This window comes from Castor canadensis, chromosome 10, assembly GCF_047511655.1.
Source record: "Castor canadensis chromosome 10, mCasCan1.hap1v2, whole genome shotgun sequence".
In the NCBI taxonomy this organism is placed as follows: domain Eukaryota; kingdom Metazoa; phylum Chordata; class Mammalia; order Rodentia; family Castoridae; genus Castor; species Castor canadensis.
Window position 1 is genome coordinate 111,730,293 of NC_133395.1, and position 18,964 is coordinate 111,749,256.

At 50.7% G+C, this 18,964-nt stretch overlaps 2 protein-coding genes across 3 annotated transcripts in view; one reads left to right on the forward strand and one right to left on the reverse strand.

Moving 5' to 3' along the window:
* Nek4 (NIMA related kinase 4) overlaps positions 1 to 3,879 on the reverse strand; it is a 43,345-nt gene extending 39,466 nt beyond the window's left edge. Inside the window, exon 1 of the mRNA XM_074043919.1 lies at positions 3,691 to 3,879. The gene's annotated coding sequence lies outside the window, so the exon portion shown is untranslated. The remainder of the gene's footprint in view (positions 1 to 3,690) is intronic.
* On the forward strand, positions 3,077 to 17,383 carry Itih1 (inter-alpha-trypsin inhibitor heavy chain 1). 2 transcript variants are annotated; one of them, XM_020175198.2, is made up of 22 exons: positions 3,078 to 3,236; positions 3,530 to 3,550; positions 3,876 to 4,042; positions 4,437 to 4,541; positions 4,862 to 5,024; positions 5,570 to 5,683; positions 7,796 to 7,921; positions 8,008 to 8,124; positions 8,916 to 9,084; positions 9,170 to 9,295; positions 10,207 to 10,388; positions 10,644 to 10,829; positions 11,871 to 12,010; positions 12,595 to 12,749; positions 12,836 to 12,850; positions 13,255 to 13,275; positions 13,687 to 13,767; positions 13,929 to 14,042; positions 15,049 to 15,250; positions 16,111 to 16,283; positions 16,856 to 16,967; positions 17,127 to 17,383. In XM_020175198.2, exons 1-22 carry the CDS (start codon positions 3,123 to 3,125, stop codon positions 17,254 to 17,256), a joined length of 2,733 nt encoding a protein of 910 aa, XP_020030787.2. In that variant the 5' UTR covers positions 3,078 to 3,122; the 3' UTR covers positions 17,257 to 17,383. The 2 variants fall into 2 exon arrangements, with proteins under 2 accessions (XP_073900019.1, XP_020030787.2); XM_074043918.1 differs by lacking the exon at positions 3,530 to 3,550 and having other exon boundaries at positions 3,077 to 3,236.
* The last annotated feature ends 1,581 nt before the right edge of the window (positions 17,384 to 18,964 follow it).

Below are 18,964 nucleotides of genomic sequence, written 5' to 3' on the forward strand. Positions count from 1 at the left end.
TGAAGAAGAATGAAATGTTATCATTCGCAGATAAATGGATGGAACTGGAGAACATCATTCTGAGTGAGGTTAGCTTGGCCCAAAAGACCAAAAATCATATGTTCTCCCTCATATGCGGACATTAGATCAAGGGCAAACACAACAAGGGAATTGGACTTTGATCACATGGTAAAGCGAGAGCACACAAGGAAGGTGTGAGGATAGATAAGACACCTAAAAAACTAGATAGCATTTGTTGCCCTCAACACAGAGAAACTAAAGCAGATACTTAAAAGCAACTGAGGCCAATAGGAGAAGGGGACCAGGAACTAGAGAAAAGGTTAGTTCAAGAAGAATTAACTTAGAAAGTTAACACACATGCATAGGAAATCAATGCAAGTCAACTCCCTGTATAGCTGTCCTTATCTCAACTAGCAAAAAACCTTGGTCCTTCCTATTATTGCTTATACTCTCTCTTCAACAAAATTAGAGATAAGGGCAAAATAGTTTCTGCCTGGTAGCGAGGGGTTGGGGGGGTGGGGGGGTAAGGGAAGGGGTGGGGGGAGGGGGGAGAAATGACCTAAACATTGTATGCACATATGAATAGAATAAAAAAAAGAAAAAAGAAATAAAAAAAAGAAAATGAAAGCACTTAACTAACAAAAAAAAAATAAAAATAAAATGATGGCTCTGGCTTATGCTTGAAGAATCAGAAACAAATTAGAAGTAGGGGAGTAGCCATCTAGGACAGAGATGAAGGTGGCTTGGGAGATGAGGGTGACTGGAGAGTGGGAGAAAAGGGAATGAACTACAGAGAGATGGGGGTGGGGCTGATTTAGAAGAGGAAGGACTCCAGGATGCCAGCCAGATCTCTGGCTTGACTGGGTGGTGGTAGCCTTCAGTTGATTGTACAACAGCAGATGACCAGGCTTGGTAGTGGGCTACCAGGAGAAAAGGGGAGGTCCATGAGTTCCGTTTAGACAATGAGGAACTCTGATTAGGTCAAACATTTTGGCCATGATGGGGGGAGTTTGGAGCTGGTCTGGTCCCTGGGCTATTCCATTGGTGGTGGATGCACAGCCAACCTCCCATATTCCGAAGCCAAATATTTAGCAACCTCAGTTGCTTTTTGTCCCACATCCCACATCCACTGTATGAGCCAACTTATCCTCTTCATCCTTGATATGGGACCAAGTGGTGGTATCTATCTCTTGAGTGATAGCTGTGAGCAGTAAAAGAATTAGAACACAAGACACTGAGAAGCACACCAGGCACTGTTACCTCTCCTCATCCCCTTCTTCCCCCTGCCTTCACCACAGCCATACAAACATGTTTCCAGCACTTTCCACGGACCAGGCTTGGCATTAGTTATCTCTAAGAGCCAAGTCCTTTTTTTTAAGATGGCCTCTTCCTGCATTGTCCAAGCTGGCCTCAAACTTCTGGGCTTAAGTTCATTCCTACTGTCTGAGCCTCCCTACTAATGGAACTATGAGTGTACCCTTGTGCTTTGTTCTCAATAGCCCAGTCTTGAACTTGTCATACTCCTGCTCAAAATATCTTCAGTGTTTTCCACCCCAAAGTCTGTCAGACTCCTGTACCAGCTGGTCCTGGCTACTTGTTAGCCTTCTTCATCCTCCCCTCCCTGCCTTAGCCTACCCAAGTGCCATTCTTTTTCCCAGCAACCTCCTCCAGAAACATTCTCCTGACTTCTGTGGAGATGAGCTCTATCCCTCCAAATTCCTATAGCTCTTCCTTTATGCACCTCTTCAGCCTCTAGCCTGTCCCTGGGTTATCAGCTTCCTTGGCTTGTCTGACTCCCTTTTTCAATGTCATCAGTTTGCCGAACACAGCAAAGCAACCAAGTTTAATCATGGTGGTGTTTCAGCTCCTGGCATTGTGCCCAACCTACCACGGGCTCCTTTCATGCTGCTACAGGAAGTAAACAGACCCTCAAAGCGTGGTATCATGTTGATCCATCTAATCTTCCACAAAGGCCAGAAAACATGTCAGAAGGTCACCCTGGCCTAAACTGCTTTCCCAGAAGCTGCTCTGTGAGACAAAGTCCAGGACAAGCAAACAGAGATCAGTGAGACCCTCCCCCCACCGCCTTGTCTCCTCAGAGGCACAGCAGCCAGCACAACTCACCCCAGGCCACAGAGTGGACTCACCAAAGGGCTGTGTCCACTCAGTGTGCTTGTGGGGAACAGGGACAGTCTGGGCATAAAAATTAAGAACCTTCATGGAAAAGAGGGGTTATTGGGGCCCTTTCCTTCTGGGATCTTTGACTTTGTTTCTCCTTTCTTCCTCTTAATGCAAGACATTTCTGTCCTCACATGATGACTTTGAAATCTGCAGGACCTGGATTTGAGTCTTTGTCCTGTCACTTACTGTGGGACCAATGTCCCAGGCCCCTCATGAGAATAGAAATTAGACAATAAAGGGTTTAGAGTAACATGCGATACATAATCAGCCCTCAATTAAGAAAAGGTGTCATTCATCTTTATCTCCTCTTCTCTTGTCAAGGCAGGAGCATGATGAAGCTAACTTTTGTCCTTTCCAAGTCTGAGTGAAAAGGTCCAGACAGATGAAGCAACTGACCTAAGGCCGGGTTCACCTGTTACACTTCCTCCAAACTGCCCCGACCACCTGTGACAGAACTGTTCCCCAGGCTTGTACCATTAGAACCCAGGATGTGGTTAGGGGTCATGGCACTTTGTAAGCCACCATATCTACCTTTCTGGCTCAAGCATGAGAAGAGTTTGTTGATGTTTAAAGAATTTTGAAAGTAAAGTTTAATGAAGTTTAGAAATCCACTTTTAACTGTGACTTCTTGCCAAATGTCACTGTATGACTGATGCTACCTGGTACCAAACCCAGGACAAGATGAACTACTGAGGGGTCTTCACAATTCTGGTTGGCTAAGTGTGCTTCTATCCATAAGGACACAGTCTGGAGTCTGGTTGGGACCTTATACATCCCAGAGCTAAGACCACCCCCACCCTAGGAGAAAGCTTGCCAATTTTTGATTCCCCAAATGGTGCTGTTTGCCTTCACTGTGTCTAATGTTTAATCCATGTTTGTCCAGCAACAGTATTGACTAATGGTCTAAGGAGAAGTGACAGGGCAGCGGGAGCCTGGAGACCATGGACGGTGCCATGGGGCTTCGGGGGCTGCTGTGCGTGTACCTGGTGTCCCTCCTCGCCCTGCAAGCCATGCCTGCTCTGGGCTTGGCCACAGGCAGGTCCAAGGGCAGCGAGGTATGTGACTAAGCCCTCAGGGCAGAAACAGGCAGCTGTGCCTGTATGGGGCTCTGGAGAGACATAAACCCCCCACTTCAGAGATCTGGGCCATTCCCACCCGTCCAACCACCTCTGACTGGAGAGGTGACTTCTCAACAGCAGGGGGAAGGATAGAAGGGAGAGGGCCCAGGCTATGCCCCACCCCCACCCCTTAACAGATGGGCTGTGGTTCCTCACCCCCCCTTCCCCCCCCCGCGCCCCCCGCCCCGCCGCCGTGTTCACTCACACTTAGCCCTGGCTTTGTTTCACAGAAGCAACAGGCTCTGGACACAGTGAGTGGGAATTTTGGCAAGGGGTCTGTGATGGGGCCCTTATTGCAGGTTTGCTTTCTCCCACCCCTTAGGAGTATACCCCTCTGTCTGATGGGGAGGGATTCCCATTTCCCAGAAATGAGAAATCATTGCCACCTTACCTTGTCCCCAATGGCATAGTCTCAAGAAAGGAAACAGGGTCTTCTGGAAGGGCTGATCTGTTCTTCCACCCTCTGGGTACCTTGCACCAGAGCTGGCGTAGAGCTGAGGTACAACAAGGAGGTCTCTCACTGGTTCAGCAGCCCCTATCCCAGGCCACAACTCCTTCCCTCACATCTTACTTCAGACAGTCAATGGCGTGCTCATCCGGAGTTTGAAAGTCAACTGTAAAGTCACCTCTCGCTTTGCACACTATGTCATCACCAGCCAAGTGGTCAACACTGCTGATGAAGCCAGAGAAGTAGCCTTCGATGTAGAAATTCCCAAGACAGCCTTCATCAGTGATTTCGCCATGTGCGTGCTCTAACTCCTACACCTCATCCCAGAGACGTCCCAGCCGAAGGCCAGAGTGGCCAGACAGTGAAGATCATTTCCTCACTTCCAAAAGGGCCTAGCTCCAGTGGGAGGGAGGAAGAGGCTATTTAGAGCTGTTCTAAGTTCCCATCTTAGAAAGTAAACTGGGGTCTCCGATGGCATATTTTCAGCCTAGGCCCCAAGAAGCAAAGCCTCTGAGACCTGTGGGCCCCCTGGGCAGTGGGCAGCAGAAGACTGGTCAGGAAACACTGCTACAAGGGCTCACATGGACAGGGCCTTCTCAGACTCTAGGCTTACTTAGCACACCTCCAATAGAAAGGACCTAGGTGGTGAAGGAGGGGGTCTTCCTTGAAGACTGCTTCCTTCCCTGCAGCACTGCAGATGGGAATGCATTCGTTGGGGACATAAAGGACAAAGTGACTGCATGGAAGCAGTACCGGAAAGCAGCCATCTCAGGAGAGAATGCTGGCCTGGTCAGGTAGGCTCTGGACCCTGCTGGTCTAGCCTCCAAGACTACCCTCCCCTCGACAGAGCTTAGAGTTGCAACACAGCCTTATTGAGAATGACCCCAGATGCTGGCATATGAACACTGGGCAAGACTGGAGTACACTTGCCTTTTTCCAGTCTGCCTCTGGGAGAAGTGGGTACTGTCCTCGACCCTGATGAGCCAGTTGAGACAAGGGTGAGGGTCAAGGAAACCTGGGAGCAGAACTAAAATAAGAGAAACTGACTGAGGGCCATGGACACATGTGTCACTTACCCTTTGTTGCCTGTTGCTGCCTCTGATGGAATGCTCAGGGCCTCTGGGAGAAATATGGAGCAGTTCACCATCCACATTACTGTCGGTCCCCGGAGCAAGGCCACGTTTCAGCTGACATACGAGGAGGTGCTGAAACGAAGACTTACACAGTACAACATTATCATCAAAGTCAAGCCCAAGCAGCTGGTGCATCATTTTGAGGTAGATAAAAGGTCCCAGTGCAGGGCTCCTGCCTCTCTCTCTCTCTCTCTCTCTCTCTCTCTCTCTCTCTCTCTCTCACCATGGCTCCCAGCACTGGCTCAGCACCCACCATGTGCCACTTCAGCGCCAGGCCTGAGAACACAGGGAAGGGACTGATTCCTCAGGGTGCTCCATGGGGAAGGGAGCTCCCTGAATCCTTCAGCTCTCTTCTCATGTCTGAGCCTCTGTTTGCTCAGCTGCTAAACAGGGAATTCTTTTGTTTCCAAGACTGACACAAATATCACAAGACACTCAATTCCAGGTCATTTGTAAACTTGGAAAGTCCCAGGGACCTGAGGGACTGTGATTATCACTGGCACCTAAGTGATGGCTGAGTCAAGGGATTCAGGCATGCACATCTTCATTTAGTAAACATTTTTGGACTGCCTGTGCTAAGGACTAGATGGGTGATGCACACAGTAAGCTAGGTCACATGTTGGCTCTTAGCTGAGACTTGATGCTGGCCCAAATGGGGCCTTGGTACAGAATTGCCTCTATTGGTGCAGATCGATGTGGACATCTTTGAGCCCCAGGGGATCAGTAAGCTGGATGCTCAGGCCTCTTTCCTCACCAAGGAAATGGCAGCCCAAACTATCAAGAAGTCTCTATCAGGGAAAAAGGTACGTGAACTGGCACGGAATGGGATGGGCCCTTAGGGACTTCTCAGACCGACCCACACCTCATGGAATATCCAAGCTTAGCCCAAGGCCAGGCAGGGCTGCAGGGCTGCAGGACTGCCCGCAAGGCGGATATGTTAGTCAAACTTTTCATTGCTGTGAGAAATACCTGAGAGAAACAGTTTAAAGGAGGAGGATTTTATTTTGGTTTCAGTCCAAGGTCAGTTGGTTCCATTATTTATGGACTATAGTGAGACAGAACATCATAGAGGAAGAGCATGAAGGAGCAAAGTTGCTCACCTCATGGCAGCCAGGGAGCTGAGAGAAAAGAGACAGACAGGAAGGGGCCAGGAAAGAAATCCTTTAAAGACACATGCCAGTGACCTACTTCCTTCAACCAGGTCCCACCTTCTACAGTTCTACTACCTCACAATAGTCTATCAAAATTTGAATCCATCAATGGATTAATCTATTGATAAAGACAGAACACTCATGATCCAATTGTTTCCCCAAATTGTCACCTCTAAACACTGCTTCCATCAGGGACCTTGAAACATTTTCAACACATGAGCCTTTGTGGGGGACACTTTATATAAACCATAACAGTGAGAAAGGCAGGTGCCATGCATTGGAATTCTAGGGGAGTTCAGCTCTTCTGCTCCTTGGAGCAATTTAGCGGAGTCTGTGTCCCAAGTGAGAAGCTCCAGCTTCACCATCACTGGCCGCAGGGCCAAGGGTAAATTTCTGGCTTACTTGAGCCTCAGTTTCCTCTTTACCTGCTTCACCATGAGAGATCATTCAAGGAAATGTCTAGCACATTAGCCAATCTCAGATGCTATTGCAGTTAGGGCTCCCAGCTTCAATTTTCTTAGAAACAAAATTAAGTTCAGAAGGGTCTTTGGTCTTCCCAAGGACTTGCCACTTGCCACCCAGCTGAAGGACTACAAGAAGCCCTGCACTTGAGCCACCCCAGGTCCTGAAGGAGTATGACATGTTCTGGGTGACCCCACAAGTACCCTGCTTTCCAACTTGCCCTCAACCAGTCAGGAGCAAACCCTTCACTTCCCACATCTCTTATATAGTGACTCCATAGCAATTCATTGAAAAGAAATGTCTCTCACAGGTTAGCAGGATTCTTAGGATGCCTCAGAGTGTTAGCCAACATGTTTGCTTTCTGTGGGGTGGGGGAGGGGGCAGGGACAGGTCCTTGTTTTCCTAACAATTATTTTCAAGAGTTTTTTTTTAATGAGTATACTTTACTTTTATAACAAAAAAACAAGAAGTAAATATTCAAAGTCCTTTTAAAAATGTGGATAGTACAGAAATATAGAAAGTAGCGAATAAAAAACATCCCTAGCTTTCTTGAGCACCAAACATCACTCAAACCAGACCCCAGCTTCCTTTCCGGGCCCTTTCTTCTGACCTCTGTTCTTTGTCTACCAAGGTGGATTTTATTTTCCCACGCAGTGTTGTAGCCTTGCTCTTTGAAATAGTTTTCCTTCAGTACTGGGGACTGCACTCAGGGTCTTGCACTCAAGTGCTCTGCCCCTCCAGCTCTCCTCCAGACCTTTTGCTTTTAGTTTGCTTTCAGACAGGGGGGTGCACTGACTTTGCCCAGGCTGGCTTTGAACCTTGATCCTCCTGTCCTCACCTCTTGAGTTACTGGGATAACAGGCATATTCCACCATGGCCAGCCCTAATCTTTTTTTTTTTTGTACTTGAGTTGACTAATGTTTCTGATGCTATCAAATTGCTGGTATTTCATTCTTGTTTATATACTCCAAATGGTGATGCTTACTGTAGAAAATCCCATTGGTTCAGAAGCATAAAAGCAAAGGAAAGGCTGGAGGTGTGTCTTAAATGGTAGAGCACCTTCCTAGCAAGTACAAGGCCCTGAGTTCAAACCACAGTACCTCCAGGAAAAAAACCGGAATGGGTCTTCTCTCCTTCCACATACAGGTGAGCACTCTCAGAAGCTAAGTGAGTGACCCACCAGACTCATTTCTGCTTCTGCACACACACACACACACACACACAGTTTCTTAAGTTGTCTTTGGAATCATCCTGTTTACAAATGCACAAACCAGTAATGCCTCACACCCTTTATGGCCCCAGGGTCATGTGCTCTTCCGCCCCACCGTGGGCCAGCAGCAGTCCTGCCCCACATGCTCTACATCGTTGCTGAATGGGGACTTCAAGGTGACCTATGATGTCAATCGGGACAAAGTCTGTGACCTCTTGGTGAGCCTGAAGCTCCTGGCCCAAGCCCCAGAATCCAGGTAAGGGGTGCTCAGGAAAGAGGCCTTGCTCGCTCTCCTCTGTTTCAGGTGGCCAATAACTACTTCGCCCACTTCTTCGCCCCCCAAAACCTGACAAACATGAACAAGAACCTGGTTTTTGTGATTGACATCAGTGGCTCCATGGAAGGCCAGAAAGTGAAGCAGGTAAACTGCAGCCTTGAGCAATTCATCCAACAGAAGCTTTTTTTTTTTGGTGGAGGTGGGGTGGGGTCAGTGCTTGGGTTTGAACCCCAAGCAAGGTGCATGCTAGGCGATCGCTCTACCACTGAACTACATCCCAGGCCCAGCAGAAGTTTCTTCAGCCCCATCATTCACTCCACACTGGTTTGACTGCCAGAGTGGTTTGTGACTTGTTCTTCTGGTTGGAGGCAGTGGTTTAACCATAAGTGCCAGCAGTTAGGGCTCTGGAATCAGCCACCACTTCCTCACTGTTCAACCATGGTAAAACAGGATACCGGTGCCCATGGGCTTATGAAGTTTCCCAATGGAGAAGAAGAAACCTGTGCATTACAAATGCTGGGAATAATTAAAGAAGTCTATGGGGGGGGGGGTGCCTTGCAGCAGCAGGGCCCAATCGCTACCCACAATTCTCTGAGTGCCCTGCCCATGGTACAGCGAAATCACAGCTGGACAAGGCACGTTCTAGAAACACAGCCTCCTGGGGGCCAAGTTCTTCATCCTGCCCCACTCAAACTCCTGATCACTTCCTCCCCCCATGCTGAGTTCCTTGGCCTTCGCCACGCCCTTCATCCAGCAGGACGCAGCAGAATGCTCCTCTCTTGGGGCCACCTGGCTTTCCAGTCCATCCCTTCTGCTTGTCTATCATGTACCTCTGTCCTGAAGATCTCTGAAATGGATATCTGGAGTTTATGGGTGGCTCTATCCTGCAGCCACCCTGAGGCTATGTCCCTCCACTAAGTCTCCTATTCTTGCAGACTAAGGAGGCGCTCCTTAAAATCCTGGGGGACATGCGGCCAGAGGACTACTTTGACCTGGTCCTCTTTGGGTCTCAAGTGCAACTATGGAGAGGCTCGCTGGCGCAAGCATCTGAGGCCAATCTGCAAGCAGCTCGAGGCTTCGTGAAGCGCTTCTCCGTGGCTGGGGGTAAGGACAGGCATCTCAGACCACCTGACATCCTCTTTTCTACAGGAATATGGGCATACATTGGTCTGATTTCTCTCTTTTACAGCCACAAACCTGAATGGAGGTTTGCTCCGGGGAATTGAGATCTTAAACGAAGCCCAGGATAGCATGCCAGAACTCAGCAACCATGCCTCACTTCTCATCATGTTGACAGATGGCGAGCCCACAGAAGGTAAGCACCTTGGGAGCTGCCCTGGGAAGTCATGATCTTGTTACCAGGGGCAGGAAAGCTGACATTGGACGCCAAACCATTGGAGATGCTACTGGGGACAGAAAGGCTCAGGGTAAGTCAAACACAGGTCTGAAAATGCAGTTCAAACCATGAAGTCTATGAGCTTCAAGGTGAACCTCTGTCTTATGAGTTGGGAACTGGGGATGACCCCAGGCTGCACAGGATCCTGGAGGATAGGCAGGATTCGCAGGTTGAGTTTAAAGAGCTAGTTATTCAGCATCTGTTTTGTACTAAGACCAGAATGAGGGGCTGAAAAGAGACACCAAGAGAATGAAATGTCCTCAAGGAACCCAGGGTCCCCTGGGGGAGGGGACTCAGGAACAGAGGCTCTGCCAGGGACCCTGAAAGAGAAGGGTGCCACGGGACTGTGGAACCCCAAACAAGGGGCACCTGGCCCAGTTGAAGTCTGGGAATACCTCCTGGAGGAGATGAGTCCTGAGATCAGTCTGGAAGGAAGAGAAGGAGTTAGGAAGGGATTCCTGGCAGAGATCCCTAGTTTGAGCAAAAAAAAGAATACACTTTGGGAGCCTGCCCAGAAAGTATAGGCATGTGTAGAATGAGGTGAAACAAGGGTGGAAAGGTGGACAAGGCCTTCTGACCATAGCAAGGAGCCAGGGGAGGGTTTAGAACAGAATCAGATTTGCCCACCTTAGATCCAGATGGGTGGGTGGGGTCTTCAAGGAGCTCTGTTTCCAACTGTTGCAGCTGCCAGGTAAGACAGGGGAGGTGACACCTCCAGATCTCCATGGGGACTGAAGGTGGCCTGAGATGGGAGGCTTGACCCTCAGAAAGTGTTCTTCAAAACCTCCTGTGGGCCAGTATCCCATCCCTACCTGAATGTGTGGCTGCAGGTGAGACAGATCGTTCTCAGATCCTGAAGAACATTCGCAATGCCATCCGGGGCAGGTTCCCACTCTACAACCTGGGCTTCGGCCACGACCTGGACTATAACTTCCTGGAGGTCATGTCCATGGAGAACAGTGGATGGGCCCAGAGAATCTACGAGGACCATGATGCCACCCAGCAGCTACAGGTCTCCCCTGCATCCCCCATAGCATGCTGTACTTCCAACAGTATGCCATGGGGAGTCCAGCTTTGGTTGCCACTTGCCAGTCTTAGAGGAGAAGATAAAGCTCTGTGTGGTCTTGAGTCAGTTCATGCACTCTTTTGAGTCTCAGATTTCAGCTTTGTGGTGGGGATTCCATTTTTGCAATCCTCATTTTGTGAGCAGACTTCCCATCCATGCCTGGGTGCTCAGTTCTGAGGTTGTACCCCCTTATCCCTTCAGGGTTTCTACAACCAGGTGGCCAACCCCCTGCTGATGGACGTGGAGTTGCAGTATCCCCGGGATACCGTCTTGGCCTTGACCCAGCACCGACATAAGCAGTATTATGATGGCTCAGAGATCGTGGTGGCGGGGCGCGTTGCTGACCACAAACTGAGCAGTTTCAAGGCTGACGTGCGGGCCCATGGGGTAAATGGTGGGCCCGGGAGGGTAGAGAGGTCAGGAAACTCTCAGAAGTTCCAAACCCAGACTATTCTCCACCCCTGCCCACCCCCAGGGACCTGTCTTTTCCTACAATAATGTTCACACTCCTACACAGTCTAGGCCTTGGAGCAGGGAGGGGCAGCTAGACAGGCTAGAATGGGGCCAACATAGCCTTAATTAGTTGTAATTCCTTGGCCCTAAATGATTCACCTTAAATCATTCCCCTCCCTCCCCACCCCCAGAATATGGGAGAGCAAGAGATCTGCCTCTCTTTCTTATTTGACAACCATTTTTTGGACACCTCATGTGTGCCAGGATTGGTGCCATGGTGCAGTGTGTACATGTGTGGTGGGAAGGTGCCAAGGATGAGAGACCTGCCTCTGTCTCCCAGGGCATGAACTCAAGAACTCAATGTGGTTGAGGGCTCAGAACTCAAGCTTTGAGTGGGGAGCACTGAGCTAGACCCTGGCTCTGCCCAGACCAGATGGCTGACCTTGGGCAAGTGGGCCTCAGATTCCTTTTCTGTACCATTAGGTAACTCTGCCCTTGAGTGTCGTGTGGAGGTACATGGGAAAATCCATATAGTGCCTTGAAGAAGTGTTTGGTGCCTAGAACACCTTGGGATGTGGACCCCTATTATTATAGCCAGGGAGACAGGACACATTCATGTGCTTGGCAAATTGAATAGTACAGCCCACCTGGAACTTAGTGGGCCATTGAAGAAGTGGATCATAGTAGCAACAGCGGGTACTTGGTCTTCCCCACAGCTGATAATTCCATGAGAGCAGGATTGGTCCTCCCATCCTACTGGATCCAGATCACAGGACCTATGCCAACTCCAACTCAGGTGCTCAGCCAGCGTCTGTAGAATGAATGAATGAATGAGGATGAGAACAGACTCAAGAAAGGGGGTGATGCTGAGGATAAAGAGATAGATGAGAGTGGGCCCATTCAGAAACTTGGACGCCAACCAAGGATTGTGCTCATCATAACACATGGCCTCTGTTCCCATCTTTCAACTCTCAGGAGGGACAAGAGTTCAAAACAACCTGCCTAGTGGATGAAGAAGAGATGAAGAAACTCCTCCAAGAACGTGGCCACATGCTGGAGAACCATGTGGAGCGCCTGTGGGCCTACCTCACCATCCAGGAACTGCTGGCCAAGCGGTAGGACCCCTACAGCTGTCCACCCCAGAGCCCCACTATCCCTTGGAGGTGAACAGAGAGGGGCAGTTCTGGGCCTTCAGGGTTGGGAGGTGGGGTTGGATACACTTTCCTCCTGCTTTGCTCACAGGTTAATATCAACCAGTTGGTCAACAGCATGAATGGGACCCACTGGGGTCTAAGAAGCCCATTGTTTGTACTGCCTTGGTGTGGGCTGTCATTTGCTGTGGGGCTACTGTGTCTAGACACACTCATTTAGTGCTCCCAATCTGAGGGGGAGCTTCCTTGTGATCCCCATCCATCCGATGAGCACTCTGTAGCTCAGAGAGTTTAGACTATTTGCCCCGCATGGTTGTTAAATTCTTCGTGCATCTCTGAGACTCATCTCAACCCTGCCAAGGGTTTGGCTTTTCTCTATGAAAGGCTATGAAACCCTGAGGTCCCTGAGGCCACAGTCATTGAACAGGGCACTGATGGTGCTTGACTAATTCATTGAATGAGCAAATGATGAAGAAGTGGAAGAATGAGGGAAAGGAAGTCTCTCACCATCTGGGCTGAGGTTTTAGCAGCATCTGTCCTGCACACAGGATGAAGATGGATGGGGAGGAGAGGGCCAATCTGTCATCCCAGGTCCTGAAGATGTCACTGGACTATCAGTTTGTGACTCCACTGACTTCCATGACCATCAGGGGCATGGCAGACCAGGATGGGCTGGAGCCTACCATTGACAAGTCCCCGGAAGGTATGGGCAGCAGGAGCTTCAGAGGGGGAGGCTGTGGCTCAAAAACCCTCTGGGCTTTAATTTACTTTCTTTTTCCTCCCTTCCAGATTCTCAGCCCTTGGGTGAGTTTTAAATCACTTTGGTTTTAGTATGGGGCTTCCTGTGGCTGGACAGGTAACCCCAGGCCCAGAGCTCCCCATTCCCATATCTTCCCTGATCTCAGCCTTTCTCAGGCTTCTTCCTTCCCCTGAGATACCCTTTCCCATTTCACTGCAAACTCTGTGCTGCATCCTTTGTGTTTTGTGAGCATTTGCACAATCTGACCCCACCTCCTCCCCCACGAGCTTCCATCAGGCCCCTTTGTGCAAGTGTGTGTCTGTGAGGAGGTGGGGGCCACCTAAAGAGCTCAGGAGGGCTGGGCCCTGACCTAGTTCACCTCTGACCCTGAGGTGCACTTGTGGGATGAGCAGCATGCCCTGTGTGGGGGCACTATGGTGACACTGTGTTCTTTCTTTGCTTTCTACAGAAATGGTGGGACCAAGAAGGAGTAAGTGACAGGGGTGGAGACTGGCATTGTCACCCCTTTCTACCCCTCACACTGCTTGCCCTCCAGCTGAGCGCTCAGCCCTGACCCAAGCTCCTATATTATTACCCATTCCAGCTGTCTTTGCTACCTCTCTGGGGATCCTCAGGACAGTCCCCTTGATCAGTGCCTGGCTCCTCCACCTGGATCCTCATGGGAGGAGACAGAGAGGGCCAGCAAGCCACACAGGGCTGAACCATTGTCCCCATATCCCAAGAGAAAATCCAGGGCACATGATCTTCTGTAGTCCCCTGTGCCCCACTCCTGTGGCCTCAGGCCATTGTGGCTGGGTTTGAGGGGTGTCAGCAAAGGGAACAGCAGCTGCAGAAAGGCCTGGGCACTTCCCTTCTCAATTCCATTCACTCTCATTCATAGCATTTGTGCTGTCAGCTGCTCAGCCTTCTCCTACTGGCCACAGCCCCATCGACCCCGGTTTGCCGAACCGAGTGACAGGTGGTGAGTACTGCAGGGGCAGGGGGGCAGGGACTGAGGAAACCATAGCTTAGTACCCACCCTGCCTAGCCCACCTGTCTCTGGGACCCACCTAGTTGAATACTTGCCCTGCCAACCCCATCTGCATGATGCCCAACCTAACGGACTCCATGCTACGCTTGCAGTGGACACCGACCCCCACTTCATCATCCACACACCCAAGAAAGAGGATGTCCTATGCTTCAACATCAATGAGGAGCCTGGTGTGATCCTGAGCCTGGTGCAGGACCCCGATACAGGTAGGGTGGGTGTCATGCCCTGTGCTAAACAGGCAGGGCCAGCGTCTTCCCACATTCAGCCACAGACAGGACTGTGGTGTGGCCTCCACTGCCCACTGCCTTTTGTACCATCCACTTGGCTGGGTTCCATCTGCCTTCTTCTCATTCCATGCCCCTGGTTGGAGCCTACCCAGGGCTGGTTTCTTGGGTGTGTGACACACATAGGCACATAAGACCTACACTTAGAAGGTTTTCAGACTTGGCTTAATGCTCTGCTCTTGCTATTTTGAAGCTTAACCATTTTTAAACAGGGGGCCCCTCATTTCCATCTCATACCAGGTCCTTACAAGTTACACAAGGCTCTTGTCCCACCTTCCTTACCACATGGCTGGAAAGAGCCTTCAAGTGCAGCTCTTCAGTAGGGTAAAGGGGTGGGTTCCCCTTTCCTTCTCTGGCCCCTTTTCCCTTTTCTTTTCCTCTGGGTCAGTCAGACCAGCTGCACATCTGTTGAGCAGACTAGGGACTAGGGACACAATGGGAATCTAGAGTTTAGGGAGGGGATCAGACAAACAGATGACCAAATTCTTGGGTGATAATTTGGAAGCGTGAGACATGCTACCTTGGGGGAGTGAGGACGGGGAGGTGGTCTTGGCTGTTCAGGTCAGGGGAAACCTCTGTGAAGAGGTCCCGTAAGTCTATTTCCAATGCCTCCTGTGAGCCTGCCCCATGTGAGGGACAGGGACCCCAGAGAAGGAGTCCCTGTCCTCAGGGAGGCCAGACTTCTGTCAGAGCCAGAAGGGAGGGCTAAGTACAGGCAGGCATCATGTGTGGTAGGAGGGGACACAGAGGGAGGAAAGAGAGGTGGTCTTGTGAGCAAGGCCAGTCCTGAAGACCCAGCAGGAAGAGAGACCTGCAAAGATGGCCCAGAGGCCTGGCTGATATGTAGGGGGCTCCCGGGAAGGCGGCACGGAATGAACAAAGAGTGATAGGCCCCTTCCTGACCCCAAGGCCCCTCATCCTACTGCAGGCTTCTCAGTGAACGGGCAGCTCATTGGCAACAAGGCCAGGAGCCTTGGGCAGCATGAGGGCACGTACTTGGGACGGCTGGGGATCGCAAACCCCGCGACAGGCTTTCAGCTGGAAGTGACTCCTCAGAACATTACACTGAACCCCAGCTGGGGCGGGCCCGTGTTCTCCTGGAGGGACCAGGCTACACTGCGGCAGGATGGGTAACTAGACCCAGCCCGGGAGGGGAGGCTGGGGGAGGTGTGGCCTAGGTCAAGGCCCAGTGCTCTCAGCACCAGCAATGCTGTCTGAGCTCACAGAGCCCATGACTCCATGATCATCAAGGGGTGATGCTCATGGGCCTGTGCAGATGAGTCAGACACTGGGGGCTACCCTGCTCCATTGTCCGTGTTACTGGGCATGTGCTCCGGCCCTGGCCGCCTGGCTGCCTGTGTTCCCAGAGTACCCTGGCCCTGAATCTCTACCAAGCAAAGCCAGTCTCAGGCCCAGCACAAAGACCACTTCCTTCCTGAAGCCCTCCCACTCTCTTGCTCTGCTGAATTCTAGAGTCCTCTGGACTTCCCTTTGGGCACCTATCTCAATCTGCCTTGTCCCATGCTTGCTCCTTTCTTCCTTCCCTCATTTATTTATTCAATAAATGCTGCTGACCACCAGAGCCTGATTCTGGGCTGCAAGCCATAGGAAGAGGTGAACTGAATCCAGTGTGGAAGACGCAGGTGATGAGTGGAAGTCAGAGGACACTGACTCTGACATTAGCCTGTCTAAAGTCTGAGTTCTGGCTCCACCGCTTACCAGCTGTGTAACCTTGGGAAAGCTACTAAACTTCTCTGAGCCTTGGTCCTCACTGGGATAGAGTGAGAATTGAATGATGCAGTTTGTGTAGAGGACTTGACACGGGGCCTGGTGCGTTGTAAGCCATATACAATAGCAACACATGGGAGAGAACAGGGGACGAAGACCATGGAGGCATGGTGACAAGAGCTAGGTCCAGAGGATGAGGGCAGCTGAATGGAGAGGGATGCAGTTCAGCTACTCCTGCCCTGATGGCCACCTGGCCCTGCAGGATGGTGGTGACTATCAATAAGAAGAGGAACGTGGTTGTGGCCGTGGATGACAGGGCTACCTTTGAGATTGTCTTGCACCGGACGTGGAAGGGGAGTGCAGTCCACCAAGACTTCCTGGGCTTCTATGTGCTGGATAGTCACCGGATGTCAGCCCGGACACATGGGCTGTTGGGTATGGCTGGGTGGGTGGGCAGAGGTGTTGGCTGGGGTGTTGAAGCCAATGTACTCACGGACCCTGGGGCACAAGAGAGGCCAATCTCCAATGGGGTTATCCTGGTGCAGGGCTTGTCCCTCAACAAGACTGTAATCGAACACACAGTGAAACATAAACTAAGGGAGCCAGGGCATGAGTGGGGGAGAAGTCAGGTTAGCAAACAGAAAGTTCTAGAGGGCTCCAGGGACCTTGTGAATGGGGTGGAGCATTGCCACTCCGCTCATGTGTGGGTTTTTTTGTTGGTCCTGCTCTCCCTGAGCACCTGCCCCTCAAATCTCTCTTTTCTAACCAGATCTCTTTGGCTTTGGAAATAGCAAAAAGGACAGGAAGCAGGACCACCTAGAAATATACTCATGTCCCTACAGCAAGTGAACTGAGGTGACTTGATGCGAAGACTTCTCAGGGGAAAAAAAAAAAAACCCTTGAAAAAAAAGTTCAAGCAACTCACTTAGCCCCAGGGAGTAGCTGCCAAGTCCAAGGTGGGAGGAAACCCCCTGGCAGTAACTGTTGCCTCCATTGCGCCTTTCCAGGACAATTCTCCCACCCTTTTGACTTTGAAGTGACTGATCTCCGCCCAGGCTCTGACCCCACAAAGCCAGAGGCTACATTGGTGATGAAAAACCGCTGGTTGACAGTCACCAGGTGAGTAGGACGCTCTCCAGCACTTCGGCCCTTGCTGCTTTTTGTTCCCTATCATTTGTTTGGGCTTTCTCCAGGTGATACGTGGGTGGGGTGAGCTTCCTGGGAGGTGAAGCCTCACCAGGTCCAAAGAATGACCTTAGTTGACTTGACTGTCACCAGGGGATTGCAAAAAGACTACAGCAAAGACCCCCGACATGGGGCAGAGGTGTCCTGCTGGTTCGTCCACAACAATGGAGCTGGTCTGATCGATGGTGTTCACACTGACTATATCGTCCCTGACATCTTCTGAGCCCTCCAGTTGGACACTAGTCCTCTCTTGAAACAATACAGAAGAGGAGGACGGCATACTGACCTGACTACACTGGTCCCTTGTGTCACAGCACCCTGTGACTTCCATTAAAGAGAGGTTATGTCCAGCCCACAACTGGCTGCTTTTTGGAGGGATGATGGTAAGGGAATAGTCCAAGATGCTGCCCTTGGGGTGGCTCAGAGATCACAACAGACCCAGGGGCAGGCAAAGCAGGCCAGAATGCAGGCAAAGCAGGGCAACCACCAACCCTGTCCCACCCACTGCACCCTGTTCTCTGCAGCTGTTTGGCCCCATGCCCTCTGTGACTTCTGAGTGTCCCCTGCACACAGATTCTCCTGCAGACCCAGGGACCCATGGATGCCCTGTGCATGTGACTGCTCATGGACAGTCACAGCTGATCCAAAGTTTCCTATAGCCAGGAACTATCTTAAGTTCCTGTATATTTCCAACAGCCCTTGGGGATACTTTTATCATGACAATTCACAGCAAAAGAAACTGAGGTTAGCTAATTTGAACATGTACCAGAGGCAGTTTGTCAAGTTGGCATATATTCCAGCAAGCTGAGGGGCAAATAGCCAAAGTCTGTTGGGGTCCAGTTCTGGGCAATTTAAAATGAACATATGAAAGAACTATTTCCAGATAGAGTTGGGGTCATGAAGAAGTCCTACCAGGAGCTGCAGGATGCGCAGTCGGGGTCAAAGCCTCCACCTCCCTGTCTGATTGATGGGGGCTGGTACTTTTCAAAGTCATAGACAGCCACATCACAAAGCTGGGATTTTAGGGGCCCAGAAACAGCACCCCCTTGTCCCTTCACTGGCCCTTGTCTCCTCGTGGCCTTGGGAACTAATGCAACACCACAGAGTCCAGGGACATGAATCTACACTTTGGGGAGTCACTGACCCTTCATGTAAAGGTGGTTGGCCCTCCACCCACTCTGTTCCAAAGAGTTTCTCCTTTTTACTCTGCTGACTTCTGTCCAGTTCCTACTATAAATGAGGTCTGTGATGGTCCAGGTAGGACACAGATTGGTTTTAAGGACCTAGATGAATAACATAAACACTAAGCTCAAAAGCTGCTGCAGGTGTGGGAACAGAGTCCCTCAGCAGCAGGCTGGGGGTGGCCAATGGAGGATCAGAGGGTCAATTTCCATCTGAGGTGTCCTGATCTTCTTCAGGGAGAGCCTAGGCTATTAGATGGTTGGGTTGGCTTAGGAAATGCCCTGTCCAATTTGAGGCCTCATCTTCCCCTCCTGTAGAATGGACATGGGGTAAGAATATAATTCTAATTTGCGTGATGACTCAGGCTCCCTCCAAGTTCCTGCCCATCCCTACTCCTCAGAATCCCTACTTCCAATTGTCCTTTTCCCCGAATGCCAACGGTCTAGTGGCGGTCCAGATGAAAGAGGAAGGCAGAAACTCCGCAGACAGCTGTGGGGCCATGAGGAGGAGCCACTGGGCAATGTGGCAGGCCAGTAGTCTTATCCCAGCCACCTAGTAGTCAGCAACCATAGGTGCTAAAATGGGCACATGGGACTGGAGGTGTGGCTCAAGTGGTAGAGTGCCTGCTCTGCTTTGAGTTCCAACCCAGTCCCACCATAAAATAAAATAAAGAAGTAAAAATAGCCACATGAACAAGGTGTCTCCAGAGTTAGCAAAGAGGCTCAGCTATAGCTCTGAGGGGTCTTCTC

Coding starts and splice junctions, on each gene's coding strand:
- Itih1 (XM_020175198.2), top strand. CDS start 3,123: ATGGACGGTGCCATGGGGCTTCGGGGGCTGCTGTGCGTGTACCTGGTG. Junction 5,025..5,569: donor AGCTGGTGCATCATTTTGAG/GTAGATAAAAGG, acceptor CTATTGGTGCAG/ATCGATGTGGACATCTTTGA. Junction 14,043..15,048: donor GGTGCAGGACCCCGATACAG/GTAGGGTGGGTG, acceptor ATCCTACTGCAG/GCTTCTCAGTGAACGGGCAG.